The sequence below is a fragment of the Anarhichas minor genome, unplaced genomic scaffold, assembly GCF_050575085.1.
Source record: "Anarhichas minor isolate MPS153535 unplaced genomic scaffold, ASM5057508v1 ptg000136l, whole genome shotgun sequence".
Lineage (NCBI taxonomy): Eukaryota > Metazoa > Chordata > Actinopteri > Perciformes > Anarhichadidae > Anarhichas > Anarhichas minor.
Window position 1 is genome coordinate 6,079,803 of NW_027466582.1, and position 16,009 is coordinate 6,095,811.

At 40.0% G+C, this 16,009-nt stretch overlaps 1 protein-coding gene across 1 annotated transcript; it reads left to right on the forward strand.

Moving 5' to 3' along the window:
* The first annotated feature begins 8,720 nt into the window (after window positions 1-8,720).
* Window positions 8,721-15,737, forward strand: blk (BLK proto-oncogene, Src family tyrosine kinase). Its single transcript, XM_076084396.1, has 14 exons — window positions 8,721-8,828; window positions 9,909-9,995; window positions 10,156-10,252; window positions 10,413-10,443; window positions 10,769-10,859; window positions 10,975-11,073; window positions 11,187-11,290; window positions 11,407-11,556; window positions 12,004-12,156; window positions 12,258-12,437; window positions 12,671-12,747; window positions 13,541-13,691; window positions 14,685-14,816; window positions 15,008-15,737. The coding sequence occupies exons 3-14, from the start codon at window positions 10,157-10,159 to the stop codon at window positions 15,208-15,210; spliced, it is 1,467 nt and encodes a 488-aa protein (XP_075940511.1). The 5' UTR covers window positions 8,721-8,828; window positions 9,909-9,995; window position 10,156; the 3' UTR covers window positions 15,211-15,737.
* The last annotated feature ends 272 nt before the right edge of the window (window positions 15,738-16,009 follow it).

Below are 16,009 nucleotides of genomic sequence, written 5' to 3' on the forward strand. Positions count from 1 at the left end.
CAGCATCAGATGAAATGATTAGAAGCAATGATAGTCCAAGAGAACTATCTGAAACACCACCCTCCTCAAACAAGAGTTCAGGAAACGACAGCAAAAGGATTTCTCAAAATCCCGATCCTGTTTGGGTCTTAACCTTATTAACTAAAATAGAAAAGCAGTTCATGGCACACTATATTGATGCAATGAGAGAGTTCAAAGTCAGATGGGACTTGGATAATAATGAGCAGCTTGACCTGATGATAAGTGAGCTTAAAACTGAGGTTCAAAAAAGAATTCAAAAAAGTATAAACAGGGAACTGAGGAAAATTCAAGGTCAATCAGGCGTACCAAGACCCCCTAAAGAAGCTTCAACCACACAAACGGAAGGGATAAGACGGAGGCTGAAGAATATACTCAATCAGTCAATTGATCCCCAAGCGGAAAAAAGTGATGATTCAGCGACAGGCACATCTTACAGTGACCAGCGCAGCGAGAACGAAGATGAACATTGTCCATGTGAAACATGCATTGAGAAAAAAATGACATCTAGGCCACCACTTCCTGCAGAAGTTATGAATGCTGCACCTGTCATTATGGACTTTGACCTGAGGAGGATTCTGATGATGAAGAATGGTGATCCTGGCAATAAACCTGCAATGACCTGTACATCTCACTCTGAAAATGATACTGAAACAAAAACAGCAGAAATATTTGTAGAAAACATTATTGTCAGAGCTGTAAGAGAAGTGGAAGGAGATGAGGTACACCATGATACTAAAGATGAGTGTGCAGTTGCAGCAGACGATTTGTGTCAAGATGCAGGTCAAGAAGATGAGTCTGAAAACAATGAAGCAGAAGAAGCAGTCAAAGAATTATCAAAGGAAGAAGCAACAACTGAGGATGAGACTGATGTAAAACGAGAGATTGCTGCAGACGAGTCGAAGGAAGAGACTGATAAAGCCACCACTGCTGAAGATAAAAATGCAGAAGAGGATGATGTGGCAACAACTGAAAATGAATCTGACAAAGATGAGGCTGTGGAAGCAGTTGATCATGATGAAGAGATTCCTGCCACAAGTGCATATGAGTTTGAAGATGAGGACGATGCCACAACATATAAATTGTCAAAAGAAACAGCTGAAATAGAAATAACTGAAGATGAGCTTGTTGTAGAAAAGGAGACAGCTGTTACAGGTGAGGAAGAACTTCAGGAAGAGGCTGCTGAAGCCGCCACAGCTGAAGATGAAAATGTAAGTGAACATGAGTCTGACAAAGATGAGGCTGTGGAAGAAGGGACAGTCGATGATGACGAGGAGATTGATGGGGATGAGAATGATGACGCAGCCACAGCTGATGAATTGTCAAAAGAACCGGCTGAAGAAGCAGAAACTGAAGATGAGATGGCAGCAGAAGAGGCTGCCGTGGTAGCATCTGAAAATGAGTCTGACAATGAAGAAGCTGGGGAAGAAGACATTCTGGCCACCACTGCTAATGAGTCTGCAGATGAGAACAGTACCACGGCCACAGCTGATAATGAATCTTCTAAGGAAACTGAAAAAGCAGAACTTGAAGGTGAGATTGAGAAGGAGGGTGCTGGCACAAGTGAAGATGAATCGCATGAAGAGGCTGCTGAAGCCACCGCGGCTGAAGATGAAAATGCAGTAGATGTGGCAGACACAACTGCACATGAATCTGAACATGAAGAGGCTGTGGCAGCAGAGAAAACTGAAGACGTTAAAGAGACTGCTGACACCAGTGATGATGATTCTGCAGAGAGTTTAGATGACACCACCAATGAAGATGAAACTGCGGAGGAGAATGATGCAACAGGTAATGAATTGTCAAAGGAACCTGCTGACGAACCAACGACTGAAGATGAGCTAGTTGTAGAAAAGGAGGTTGCTGTTACGAGTGAGGATGAATTTAAGGAAGAGGCTGCTGAAGCCGCCACAGCTGAAGAAGAAAATGCAGAAGAGACCACTATGGCAACGCCAGGTGAACATGAATCTGACAAAGATAAGGCTGTGGAAGAAGGGGCAGTTGACTATGATGATGATGATGATGATGATGAGGATATTACTGCCACGAGTGCAGATGAGTCTGAAGATGAGAACGATGGCACAACTGATGAATCGTCAAAAGAGCCAGCTGAAGAAGCAGAAACTGAAGATGAGATGGCTGTAGAGAAAGAGATCACAAGTGAAGATGAATCAAAGGAAGAGATTGCTGAAGATGAAATTACAGCAGAAGAGACTGCTGGGGAAGCCACAACTGAAAATGAATCTGACAATGAGGAAGATGTGGAAGAAGAGTCAAAGATAGAGCTTGCAGAAGACGAAAATACTGCAGAAGACTCTCATGTGGCAGTCACAACTGAAGATGAACCTGACGAGGATGAACCTGCCGCAAACGATGAAAGTGCAGGCACTGATAAAACTGGAGATGAAAGTGCTGTAGAAAAATATTTTAATGTCACAAGTGAACATGGATCTGATGGCGAAGAGGCTGTGGAAGCAGGGACAATTGAAGATGTGCAAGAAACTGTTGCTGAAGAAGGTTCTGCAGAAGGCACGGATGCCACCACAGATGATAATGAAACTACAGAGGAGCATGATTACACAATCAAAGCTGATGGATTGTCAAAAGAACCATCTGAAGATGAAGATGAGGTTGCAATGGAAAAAGAGGGTGCTACCACAGATGAGGGTGACACCAAGGAGGAGACTGCCACGGAAAAAGAAGATGTGGGTGAAGAGGAAATCAGTGAAGCTGATAATGAACCAAATGAAGAGGAGATGGAAGAAACCACAGAACTTGTGGAAAAGGATTATAATGAAGCTGAATCTGCAATAGAAGAAAGCTCCAAAGCTGTGACTGAAAATGAATCAGAGGAAGAAAGCGATGAATCAGCCATAGATGAAAATGAATCAGTAAATAACACAACAGATGCCAATGAGACTGCAGGAGAAGATGACAGTGTAGGAGAAGATGAAAATGCAGAAGAGGCTGAAGAGCCTAGAAATGAAAATGAGACTCTAAGTGAGGCAGAACATGCTGAAGTGGCATCAGCTGAAGAGCTCCATGACACAGTGTCAGATTTTGTTCAAGAAGAAGAAAGAGGTAAAGAGGACGACAATGACAATGACAACGAGGAACTAGACGAAGGTGAAACAACTGGAGACGAATCTGAAGAGGCGGGAAGTGATGGGGAGGAATGTGCTGAAAATGAAAGTGCTACAGAGTCTGGAGCTACATGTGAACGTGAAACAGCAGAAGAAGAATCGGGAGAGCTTGAAATGACAGGGAATGAGATTACTGAGAGTGACGGTGGAGAAGAATGTGGAGCAGAAGGTGCATCTGCAGGAGAGGAGGTTGGGGAAGCCCAAACAACAAGGGAAGATAACAGTGAAGATGAATCTGCAGAAGATAACAGACAGCAACTTCCAGAAGGAGAAGAAGAAAGTGACGTGACTGAAGACCATCAAGAAGATGCCATTACTGAGACAAATGATGAAACAGAAGGGCCCGATGATGTGGTGGAGCTAAGGCCAGATGAGGATGCGGAGGAATTATCAGAAAACATACCAGTGGAAGATGTAGATGAAGATAATAAGGAACAAGGAACAAATGTAACACTATGTGAATGCATTAACATCACCAATGGAAGCCGTGATAATGATGAAGATGTCGGAGCCTCCGAAAAAGAGGAGGAGGAAACTGAGGCAGCCAATGAAGACTGGAGAGGAAACCAGGGAGATTCAGCTGATGGAGAAGATGAGGCAGAGGAAGATTCAGACGAACTGGAGGAAGAAAGTGATCGTGGAGAGCAAGATTTGGTTCCAAACAAAACGGAAAATCAAGAGGCGGATACAGGAGCAGCTGAGAAAATGACATTAATCACACTTGATACCGGGCTCAAAGTGAATGCAGAATCTGAGGATGGTGCTTATGCTGATGTTGAGGATTCTGAGACTGAAATAAACAGCCAAGAAGACGCAAGAAGCCTCGAGTCAAAAACTTATATTTCATCATAAGTTGACTGTGACTCTGCACAGGCTCAGGGGAAGTGATAGAGAGTGAGATGCAGGAGTAAAACTAGGAGTCTACAGTAGTACATGGCAAGTAGACAGCAAATAATATACACGCACTGAGCAGTCTGAGGTCATTCTTGTTGCTTAAGTCCAGAGAAGACCTAACAAGAACTGGAAAGTGAAGAAAGCTAAATGATTGTCCTAGAATCTAGATTATTCTAATTTTATCTTCTGTTTTTTTCTTGTTAAACAAGCACTAAAGAATAAAGCACTTTGTTCCAGCATATCTAATGCTGCGACTGAACACATGCACAACAAGTACTGATCATGCAGTAGTATGAAAAAGGAATCACTAAAACTTGAATGTATATATTACACTACATATGTAGAATGTTTGTATAGTTTTAATGCAAAACTAAATGGGTCTTAAGCACATATACTGTAGTTTTTCTTCAAATTACTGCAGTATTTTTCCTCAATTTTTGCTGCTAAACATTTATTTGCCGGATTAAGTAAGTCTCTGAATGTATTTCATCTAACCAAAAGTATTATTTAAAGATTTTTGATTCTAAAGTTAAGATTTAAAGTTATATATTTTTCGAGTTAATATTTTTGGAAAGCCAGAAAATGCTGATAATATTTATTTTGAATGTAATACTTACTATTGTGCAGACACAGTACTGTTCACGGCAGTATTTTGTTTGAGCAAAACTGGATGATGATTAACATCAGTGTAAGAATCTTCCCAATTCTATCAGGTAAATGTGTTATAGCTTTAAATTGACTTCTTTAGCAAATGAACAGGTACGTCTGGAAAGTAGCAAATGTCATGGCAGGGTTTTATGCATCACGACAGGCCCTCCTATTGTTCTGTATTTTAGACCAGTCAACAGTGTTTATCAGTAAGAAAATATGCTATTATTTGTGTTACAGAAGTTATTACCTTGAATGTACTGTACTTATTGTCTCAGACATAAAAAAAAATACTTTAGTCATTTTTGTTCGTCGTTTTTATGACACAATTCAAAGTTTATATACAGAGTCACTTAGTACAACGTGTCAGTGTTTTAATATTTTGAAAGACCAGAATTAAAACCACATCAAAATGGTTGATGCACACTACCATTGATGATCAACAGTGTCATCCAGAAGGACTCTCTGCATCCTATATTACTGACAATCAGTAAAGAACTAACTTTGTGGGTACGGGTTCTTTTGGGTACTATAAGATACTATAAAACATAATATATATTTAACACAAGTATAATCAAATTCTGTGGAAAGGTATGGTGAATGAGTGTGTGAGGCTGTCTTCTGAGACTCCATTCACACTTCTTCTGCTGTGAGCGCCATTAGACAGAGCTGATGGATGTGCCTCTCTCAGAGTTTCCATTAGCAGTCTCTTGTGGTCATGTGACATACATAATTGGTGTCACTCTGATTGACTGCATACCACCACAGTCAGGGGCATGAAAAAAATCTTTTTTTTTTGCCAGCCTTAATGACTACCAGCTACTATCGTGTCAACAATGTGAAATTGTTCATCAATGAGGAAGTGTGACAGTAACAGTAATCCTGTGTTCTCTTCAATATTTATCATTACCTCTTTCATATATCAATGCTGCATTAATGTTTGACTTGATGAGATGAAACCAATCTTCAAATCTTTTGGAAAAGCAGAGTTTTTTTTTTTTTTGAGGAAGCACCTGCTTGCTGGCACAGAGCTATTTCCACGGTACACACTGGAAGAGTGAGGAACGTCATCCGGAGCACAATAATAAGGGGCTTTCCCGCAGCCATGTTTACCTCAGAGCAACTTGCCTCTGGAACAGCTGCACAGACTCGCTCCCAACTGCAGTACCGCAAACCCAACTGCAGACATGTCTTTTAGAGAGTGACAGGTACTGGGGAACATTGAGTTTACATACAATATCAGGACAATGGGTCATTTTACTGTACATATGGAAGTTAACAATTATAAGAACAACTCATAAAACAGTAACTAAATGTAGCTGATTATATGTACTAGAATCCCTTTAAATATGCAGTGTGCTTGATGTCTGCTGACTAACGAAGGAAAAGAATCAGGAAAAGTGAAGCTCTCCCAAAACTCATGAACATCCCAGAGGAGCAGCAGAAGTGCCTGGTGAATGCATAAGGCAGTTCAATTGTTCCGTGTTTATTGACAATCACTTTGTCTTTTTAAGGCAAATGCAGGAGCGAGACCTTCTCTCACTGCATGTGTGACAGAGGACAGAAATGGTTCCCACACAGACAGGAAGTCAAAGAGGGGCCTCTTGTGATGTAGAGGGGGATCAAAAATCGAAAGAAGTGTGCCTTTGTGTGTTGATGTGTGTGTGTGTGTGTGTGTGTGTGTGTGTGCGTGTGTGTGTGCACGTGTGAATAAATCAAAGCTTGATAAACACTGTTAATATTCTAGTAAATATATTTAATTTTATATCATGAATGTCCAGTTTGACCACACACTATCACACACATCTGCATCAGACGCATGCAGTGCACACTCACATTGATGACGGGAATTGAAACGCTCATTGGCAGCATTTATGCTTTTGGCCAGAACCGCGCTATAGTAAAGGAGACCAACGCTCCCTTTCTTTCCCACCGTTGTTCAGGTTATCCTGCGGGGCCACTTATGACCCTTCTGCAGGCAGGATGCAATGTCTGGGGACCCCAACAGGGCTGTACACAAGCATCCGCCAAGCCCTGGGAAGAAAACAAGGGCTGATGGAAAACCAGAAGAAGTTAGTAACCAGGACGCACTCAATAACACTTGCCATGCACCTGCAGCCTGTGTGTGTGTGTGTGTGTGTATGCGCAGTGAAGTGAGTTCCTTCGGAGAACTACAGCACAGCACAGTCCCCACACAACAGCACAGGTGGTCCAAACAAAAACCTGTGAAGTGTTGCCCAGAGAGTAATATCCCCGCGTTGCGTGTTGTATAAAGCCCCCCATAGGAAACAAACACTTCCGGTGCTGTAAGATTTATTGTTCCCCGCACTTATAGGTCACAACGTTTTCTGAATGATATCTTCCTCGCAAAGGCTCTTTGATTCCTCCTTAATAGTATTTAATAGTCATTTAGCATGCAAAGCAGAAACAAAAGGGTCATGATTACTGCTAGATAACCCAAGGACATATTGTTTTGTGTTTATTCTTTGCATCCCTGAAGAAGAGGGGTGAATTCCCTCTTCAGCGCATTGTGTGGCGAGAATAGGAAAGACCTGGTTAACAGTGCTGTATGGTGTGAAAACCCAAAGCATTGTTGTACTTTGATAGATTGACCGCACATCAGTTTGCGATTTCTTTCCCCCAATGTCACTGACTTTGCATCCGTATTCACATCCGCACACCTTCCTCTGCACCAGATACAGATATACAAGCATTACGCAACAGAAATCCCCAAAGTTCAACACTCTGTTAAATCATTCCTACATAGGAGGTCAATGATGAGGTTATCTATTCATAGAAATGGCATGAATGTAGGGAAAAGCTGGTGTCTTGAAATGGACCTACTTTAGTGCAGTCAGGGTTTAAAACAAGACTATCTGCGCCCTCTAGGGTCAACATTGGGGAACATCAACAAGCAAACAAAGTATGGTAAACCTCAGCGGAATCAGTAGACTTTGAAGACATTTTACTCTTCTAATTTAGTGTTTGTAAAATGTTTATTGCTCATGTATTTAGTGTGTCTCATGTTAGATCATTCTCTGGTTACATGCACACTCTTCTTCGTGCTTTCTGCCTCTGCTGCTGTTGAGTTCATGCACACAAACCCATAACCTCACAATAGCTCACAGAATTCACATCATAAACATTTGTTATTTAGCAATAAATTGTCTTGTATTTTCACATGCATTTGACTGACAGAGTAACTAACAGAGAATAGTAACAAGCAACACCTAAAGGTACAAAAAATATATACGGTATATATATTATAGCCTATTCATGATGTCTTCACCTTAAAATGTCTATCCTCTACCTGACAGTACATTAGGCAAACATGGTTAAATGACGGTTGTGGAGAGAGAAGGACACTTTCATTTAAAATGTGTGCAGATATTACGACATTGTCCTATGTCCTCAATTAGAGGGTTTCAATACCAGTTCACCACATCCATCTAGTGGCAAAAATGTGTACTGCTTTACAGAAGTACCGTAAACATGTATTACTGATTGCTAAGAATTAAGAAATAAACAATGCAGTGGATTAAACCACTAGAGACATATTTCATGTGTCAATAAAAAAAAATATCAGTGTTATATATTACACTTTTTGATATGTAAACTTCCTTCTCTTCGTGATTTGACCTTGGTTGTGCTGCATTTGTGAGTCTGAAGACTGATGATGAATTGCATTCATCAACTTCATCCATTAAAAAATGTAAGGTTTGATCAACGTGAACTAATTGAAGTTTAATCAGCAGGTGGGGTTATCTTTGTATTGTTTTGTTAGACGATCTGCTGCAGATGCAAGGGAGGGAATTGTGGGACAAAAATAAATAGACAAACTGCTATTACAGTGAACTCAATGTATCCCCCCAGGGGAGGCCCTGATCTTCACTGAGAGAGAGAGAGAGAGAGAGAGAGAGAGAGAGAGAGAGAGAGAGAGAGAGAGAGAGAGAGACAGAAAGAAAGAAAAGAAAGTATAGAGAGAGAGAGAGCAAAAAGAGAGAGAGAGACTTACAGACAGAGTGAGAGTGACACACTGACATGCAGTGAGCTTTCAATCAGGAAATTGAAGACGTTTTGCATCTGAAGTACTTTTGAAGACACCAGCCAGGGGACAAGTTCAAGGTATTTATCTGCTTGTACGTTTATCTCACACAACAGAATGCTAACGATAGTGCAGGCAATCAACAATCGTATCAAAAAGTGTCGAATTTAGAATTAAAAACAGCGAATTAATCAACTGTTATAATGTTTTCAATGGAAGAAAATAAAAATACTTGAAAGGTTGAACACAAATAGAGTTTTACTGGTAGGCTATGAAGTCACATGATAATCATAATAGAACCGCTATCATTTGGGGACAAAAACATATCTTTAATACAGAAGCAGTCATAAACTATATTGTGACAACATACACTAAATTTAGACTGAGCAAAATACAGTTCCTAGTGTGTGTGGAGAAAGCGTGCTGAAAGTAGTCGTATGGTAGGGAAATGTTGCAAAGGTCAGTGAATATAATACAAATTTTCTTTTAACTTATCACATGAAAACCGATATGGGATGTATACTTAAGCTATGAAAGAACACTTAAAAAGTCTAGAAAGACTTCCACTTGTAAAATTACCGCCAAAATATTAATTACACCTCAATGGATATTTTTAGGGGATAAAAGCTCTTTGATTGTCACCATGACAGTTCATTTCTGAAAGTAATGATATATTTAAAGTTATATTGTTACAGTGCGGACCACGCTGACATCAAAAGCCATTCAATGAACAGCAACAGCAAGACAGATAATGTGTGACTACAAGTCCAAGCGTCCTATACACACTGTAACTTTGATTTAAGCATTAATCCATTCAGGTTATTCAACTGAAACAGGCTTCAATTGGCTCTTACGACTATTCTTCTAACTGTTTGGTTCAAGTGAAGTATAACCTTTTTTTGATCATCATCAATTTTCTTCAAATAGATTCAGAAAGAGCAGTCATAAGTGCACCATAAATGAAAAAACACGATGCTTTCACATTGACGCAAATAGTTCACAATGAACTTCTGCTTGGGCCTGTCACCATTTCTCTATTTTGAACTGTGACATATGGCTGTGTCATAAACTATAAATGCAAATTATATCAGATGAGAACATGTTTTCCACTTCCACCTATGAGAAGCGATTTATTGTGAACGCATTTGTGTAAAACTCAGCACAGGGCATGAACTCACACAGCGGGCCCGGCAGTGGGAGAAGAGGAGACGGAAAACAGTTCCAATAAGGCTCATCTGCTTTATCAGGTAAGAGCAGAGAACAGAACATGCTGAAACTATCCGGAGGCTCGTAGCAGCAACCGGTGGTATTTGATCATTATGCTGCATTGTATTGTTCTATTACATTGAGTAAATATAGTTTAGCAGTATGCAGTGTAACTGAAGAAGATTGCCATCATAAATGCAGGATGGGCTGCGCTGGCAGTGGCCAGAAACGAGTAAACGATGACACGTTCTACAAAGGAAAACACAACTTTGAGGCCTCCAACTCGTCGAATCACATAGTAAGTAGACCATTGAAAGGAAATGTAGAAAGTATAGTAATTTACTGTGAGTTGACATGAATCTATCTTAATTAGCTTGATTTATTTGCCAGGGTTTTTTATTGACTCACTGCACATTTTGAATATTAAAAAAAAATGTATATATTTTTCTGTTCTTCAGGCACGAAGTGGAAACACCTATGTGGATAACGGTAATCACTCAACACAAAGCACACACCAACTTTTCTACCCAAAAATATCAGGCCTGCGTTTATGCAGCCAACTGAGCAGAGAAGACATTACTCGAGTCCGAGTACATTTAGAGATTGAAATCTCGGTTGTGTTTCCTCTGGTCTCTTCTGGGGGAAAGATGAGATTGTAAACTTTGTTTTCATGACATGCAATGTAAAAAACGATGCTGTACTGATGCTTTCGCTCTGTGCTTACACAATTAACTTATCTGTCAAAAGCAGCACCCAAAAAAAAAAAGCAAATAATAGCTCAAATATGAAATAACTTTGCTTTACTTGTCTTTAGATGAAGTGTTTGTGGCACAACATGACTTCACAGCGACCAACAAAAGCGATCTACCTTTCAAAAAGGGAGACAAACTTAAGGTTTTGCAAGAGTAAGTGGCCTCGTCCTGTAGCCCCTAGAATGCAGTGTGTGTATCCAGCAGCAGTGAAACAGATCACTTAGTGCTTCTAACCTGAAGAAATGTAAATGATGTGCAACGTTTGCAGGAACGGAGAATGGTGGGTGGCGAAATCGTTGGCGACTGGACAGGAGGGCTTAATACCGTGTAATTATGTTACCAGAGCAGATACACTGGAGGTGGGAAAGTAAGAGTCAATTTCATACATGGATATCAAAATCAACATTTTACAAAATGTTAAAGACATTTCTATAGATTTTTAGTTACATTAAGTGTGTTTTGTGGTTATCTCTTCTGCAGATGGTTTTTCAGGGACATGAGTAGAAGAGAGACGGAACGACTGCTTTTAGCGCCTGGAAATAAACCGGGTGCCTTCCTAGTTCGAGAGAGTGAGACCTGTAAAGGTGACTGCCATCAGTCTCTTTTTCTGTGACCACGAATCAGACAAATTGAAAAACACGGGAATATGTCCAATTTCAAAACAACCTGCAACTGTGCGACCTATTTGTTTCCCGCTTAGGTTCCTTCTCACTGTCAGTCAGAGATTATGAGACAGAACAAGGAGATGTGGTAAAACACTACAAGATCCGCTGTTTGGACAAAGGTGGATACTACATCTCTCACTCCAACTCCTTCCCATCCCTACAGGAACTGGTCAATTACTACACTCGTGAGTAAAAGACTTTGATCAAAGCCTGCGTCGTTTAAAAAGAAGCAGATCTGCGTACGCATAGGTTTCAAAATGTTAGCTAATTAGCCACGATAAAACATACATCATGTGTTGATTTGCATTCAGGTTCGGTTCACTGCTGAGAATTACAAGATGTATGCGTTGACTTTGAGTTGAGGGGGGAAGTTAGACCCTTGTGATGTGTTGTGCATTTCCTGTGTGAGAGAAGTGATGCTCTTTCCACTCCTGTCACTAAACCACAAGATAAGAAGGTCAAATCTCTAGATTGGCTGCCAATGCACGGCAATTTATGAGAAAGAAGTACACATATACAAGCTTTCTAGATTATTTAAGGGAAAAAGAGCTCATCAGTAACTCAATTTAGCAGCGAAGAAAGTAGAAAAAAATATTGTTTATTACATCCGCATGTTTCTTGTTTGGGTGCAGGTACGGCAGACGGTTTGTGCAAGCGGCTGTATGCTCCTTGTAAGGTTAAGGCACCCGAGCAGCCGTGGGCACACGACGAATGGGAGATTCCCAGGGACACCCTGAAAATGGTGAAGAAACTGGGGGCCGGGCAGTTTGGAGAAGTGTGGATGGGTGAGAGAAAGCTAACAGTTCATCTTGTCGTTGGCAACTTTTTAGAACCCACGACGGTAGGCAACAGTGAGTGAAGTGGCCTGTTTTCATTTCTACTGCAGGTTATTATAAGAATACCCAGAAGGTTGCTGTTAAGACCTTGAAGGAGGGAACGATGGAGCCCGAGGCCTTCCTGCAGGAGGCCAACCTGATGAAGCAGCTGCAGCATGAACGACTGGTGCGCCTCCACGCTGTGGTCACCATAGAGCCCATTCTTATTGTCACTGAGTTCATGGTCAATGGTGAGACGAAGAGTTTTTGATGATTAGGTCTCTTCAATGAAGGGTGATGAATTGTGCTACAAATATGTGATGATTGTGATGATGAGGATGAGGATCGTATAAGAAAAAGTATAAGAATTCTCACATTAGAGAAGCTGGGACCACAGAAAACATTTGTCATTTTGCTTGAAAAAAAAAAAATGTAACTTGATAAAGTGGTGATAAAGTTATCCTTCTCCTTTTCTCATTTGCAGGATGTCTTCTGGACTTTCTGAAATCAGACGAAGGACAAAAGCTAAAGATGAACAAGCTGATAGACATGTCAGCGCAGGTGGGGAACTTGATTCTAATTGCAACATGATCACTTTGAATGTGCAGAATTGTATCTTGTATGTGGCCTTTTCATAACCCACACCGCTCAGTGATACAATGAAAGTGTTTTCAATGCTTTTTAATTTAGTTTTTAACTTTATAAATACAGGAACTGTGTTTGCTGCTGCTGTTGTTTAACAACATATTAGTATTTAATTCACAGATTTTTTTATTCTCTGACAAAAACAAAATTGCCATCCTTCTTGCTGACCTCAAGGGCTATTTATACACACTATAGCTTCTCTTTTGAATGTGTTAGAGTATGATTCTTTGACACCAGCTGTGGTGTAAATACACGTGGAAACTGTCAGCAGTAGCTGTGTGGTTTCTGTGGTGGAGCTTGAGCTTGTTTAGCTTGAAAGCCTCACGCTACGTCAATTATTAACATCCGGACAGGAAATCACGCTATTTTTTCCATTTACAGTGAACTCCCTCAGAACTCTTTTGCCCCTCCAAAAAAAAAAGGTCTTTTGACTTCCTGAGAGTTGGCACATCCTGTTAAACCCTCTTTGCTGCCTTTAAAATACATGCAAACAACTATTCACACACACAGAGACACACGTGCTGTTGCTGCACAACCTATACTGATAAAAGGAAACTTTATTCTATGGGTTCAGTGTGCTGTACAACAGATATGTTTCAAATTGTGTTATTCCTTTGGACAGCTTCATTTCCTGACTTTGTATTTGATCTGATAATTCTTTTAAGAAGCTTTTTTTTCCAATATTTCTCTCTTCCTCTCTATACGACAGGTAGCTGAAGGCATGGCGTACATCGAAAAGAAGAACTACATCCACCGAGATGTGCGTGCAGCCAATATTCTGGTCAGCGACGAACTGCACTGCAAGGTAGCAGACTTTGGCCTGGCCAGGATCATTGAGTCAGAATACACAGCTCAAGAAGGTGCAGTATGTGTGCAGTGTTTCCCCACTATAAATGCATCCAGTGCCGAAGCCAAGAGTATTTATAGAGTTTTTGATTAAAGTGTACATCCCTATCCCGGAACATGAAGGTATAAATTACATTAACAATAATTTGGCAGATGGTTTTGTCCAAAGGGACTTACAATAAGTGCACTCAAACTCAAAAGAAAATAGATTTAAGTGCTGAAAGGGCAACCCTCTTGAATGAAGAGTTTAAAAGCCTTTTTTTTTTTTTTTTAAAGAAACAAGATGGAAGAGCTAGCATGTGGCATAGACGTGAAATACTGTAACGTTTTTCTATGTTTTTTCTAGACTGCCTAAAATAAGGCCCAACAAGCCCAAACACCAAACATGTGTAACTTTTTACTGTAGAATATTAACCCTCCCCAAGTTGCTAAAACAATTCACAGAATAAAAATATCGAAGACTGCAGTGTCCTCAATGGTGGCTGTGGTCCTGAATGCATCATTTGAGTACCATGCACATTATCTCTGCTATTATTCACATGCTCTGATTCTCATGCAAACATCTGTCCTATGCTAAAGTGCAGATACACAGCTGTGGACGATATGGATAAACTCTTCCATCATAGTATATGACATTTTATACCTTGATAGCAATGTACTGTATATTGTGATTACAGTATATATTGCAGAAATTTATTTGAGAAAGAATTTGTTTACATAATGATGTTGGGAATGTCTGTTTTTAATCCCTTGAATTCTGGCAATCATTGCCAGAAAAGCAGAGAGGTTAAAGACATTTACACCTCTGAATAAATGTTACAGTAATATATCTGTATTTAAATCTCTCTTGTGTCAGGGTACATGTTGTCATATTACACCACATTAAGAGGTATAAACACACATTCAGACACACATGCACACACAAACACCCACACAAACCTATTCTCTACAGTTCAGTAAAACAATTTCTTCTGCTTTTTTTTTTTTACCCTCTTTCTGGTAACTAGGTGCCAAATTTCCCATCAAATGGACGGCTCCAGAGGCCATAAATTTTGGCACATTCACCATTAAATCGGATGTGTGGTCCTTTGGCATCCTGCTCACAGAGATAGTCACCTATGGAAGAATACCCTACCCAGGTACGAGAAATGTTTTTTTTTTTTACTTTGAAGAGAAAAATGTACTTCAGCTCAAATGACATTTTATTATATTGTTTAGAAATGCAAATGCTGCATTCTTACTTTGCAACTAAGGAAATTGCACAATATGATGACAAACAAAAATGATGATATTCTTATATGATATTCTAAATATTATTTTTCTTCATCAGGAATGACCAACCCAGAGGTGATCAGGTGCCTGGACAAGTCGTACAGGATGCCGTGTCCGGACGGCTGCCCCAAGGAACTCTATGACATCATGCACATGTGCTGGAGGGAGAGGCCCGAGGAGCGGCCGACTTTTGAATTTCTGCAGAACACTCTCAACGACTTCTTCATCGCCACGGAGGGACAATATGAGATGCAGCCGTGATTAAATAAAAGGTTTCCTGTTGATAATCAGAAGACAGCAAAATGTCCTCAACAGAGATGTGGGACTTGAATGGATAGCGGATGAGGACCAACCAAAAGTGATACAGTTTGGTTTGTTTAAACATTTTAAATGGACACGTATTTTAAGCCTTCCTTTTGAGTGAAATGTCAAATGTTCTTAGCTGCTCTATCTAGAGCAGCTAAGAACATTTGAAACATTTTAAAGTCAGAAAGGATTCCGTTCTGATTAGGACTGATGTATGATGGTACGGAATATGGAAATACAATTACATGCATGATATAAAATGGCTTTTGGACCCGAGGAAGTCAAGTCGGCACAGGTAAAGTCACAGATGAAACATTTGCTTGGTACACAAGCAAGCAGACTGAGATTACATGCACAATACTTTGCACTTTTTAAAATTCCTTCAGTCATGCAGCAGGTACATAAAAAAGAAGGAGGCTTTTTAATGAGAATTTATACTTGCATACATGTTCTTCAAATAAAAATATTTACTTTACTTAGAACTTTGGTTTGTTATTGTATTTCATGCCACCTGGTTTAATGAAAGTGCTTTAAAACATGTTCCACGTGTACTTTAAATCAAAGTTTTAGAGGTTACAATAACTTTTTACTGAAATACTCTATCATGCACTTAAGTACGCTTTTTTAGCGGTGTCACATTATAAAGAAGACGGCACTCTGAGTGAGGCTTTGCATGCACAGGATGCCCCGTACAAACACAATAATCCCACTGAATAATCACTTCTGCAAACAAAACGAAAGTCTGGGATGTTCA

Bases quoted from the DNA above. Each gene is read 5' to 3' on its own strand.
- blk (XM_076084396.1), top strand. From the start codon at position 10,157: ATGGGCTGCGCTGGCAGTGGCCAGAAACGAGTAAACGATGACACGTTC. The intron at 10,860-10,974 runs GTAAGTGGCCTC...CAACGTTTGCAG, and splicing joins AAACTTAAGGTTTTGCAAGA to GAACGGAGAATGGTGGGTGG. The intron at 13,692-14,684 runs GTGCAGTATGTG...TCTGGTAACTAG, and splicing joins AGAATACACAGCTCAAGAAG to GTGCCAAATTTCCCATCAAA.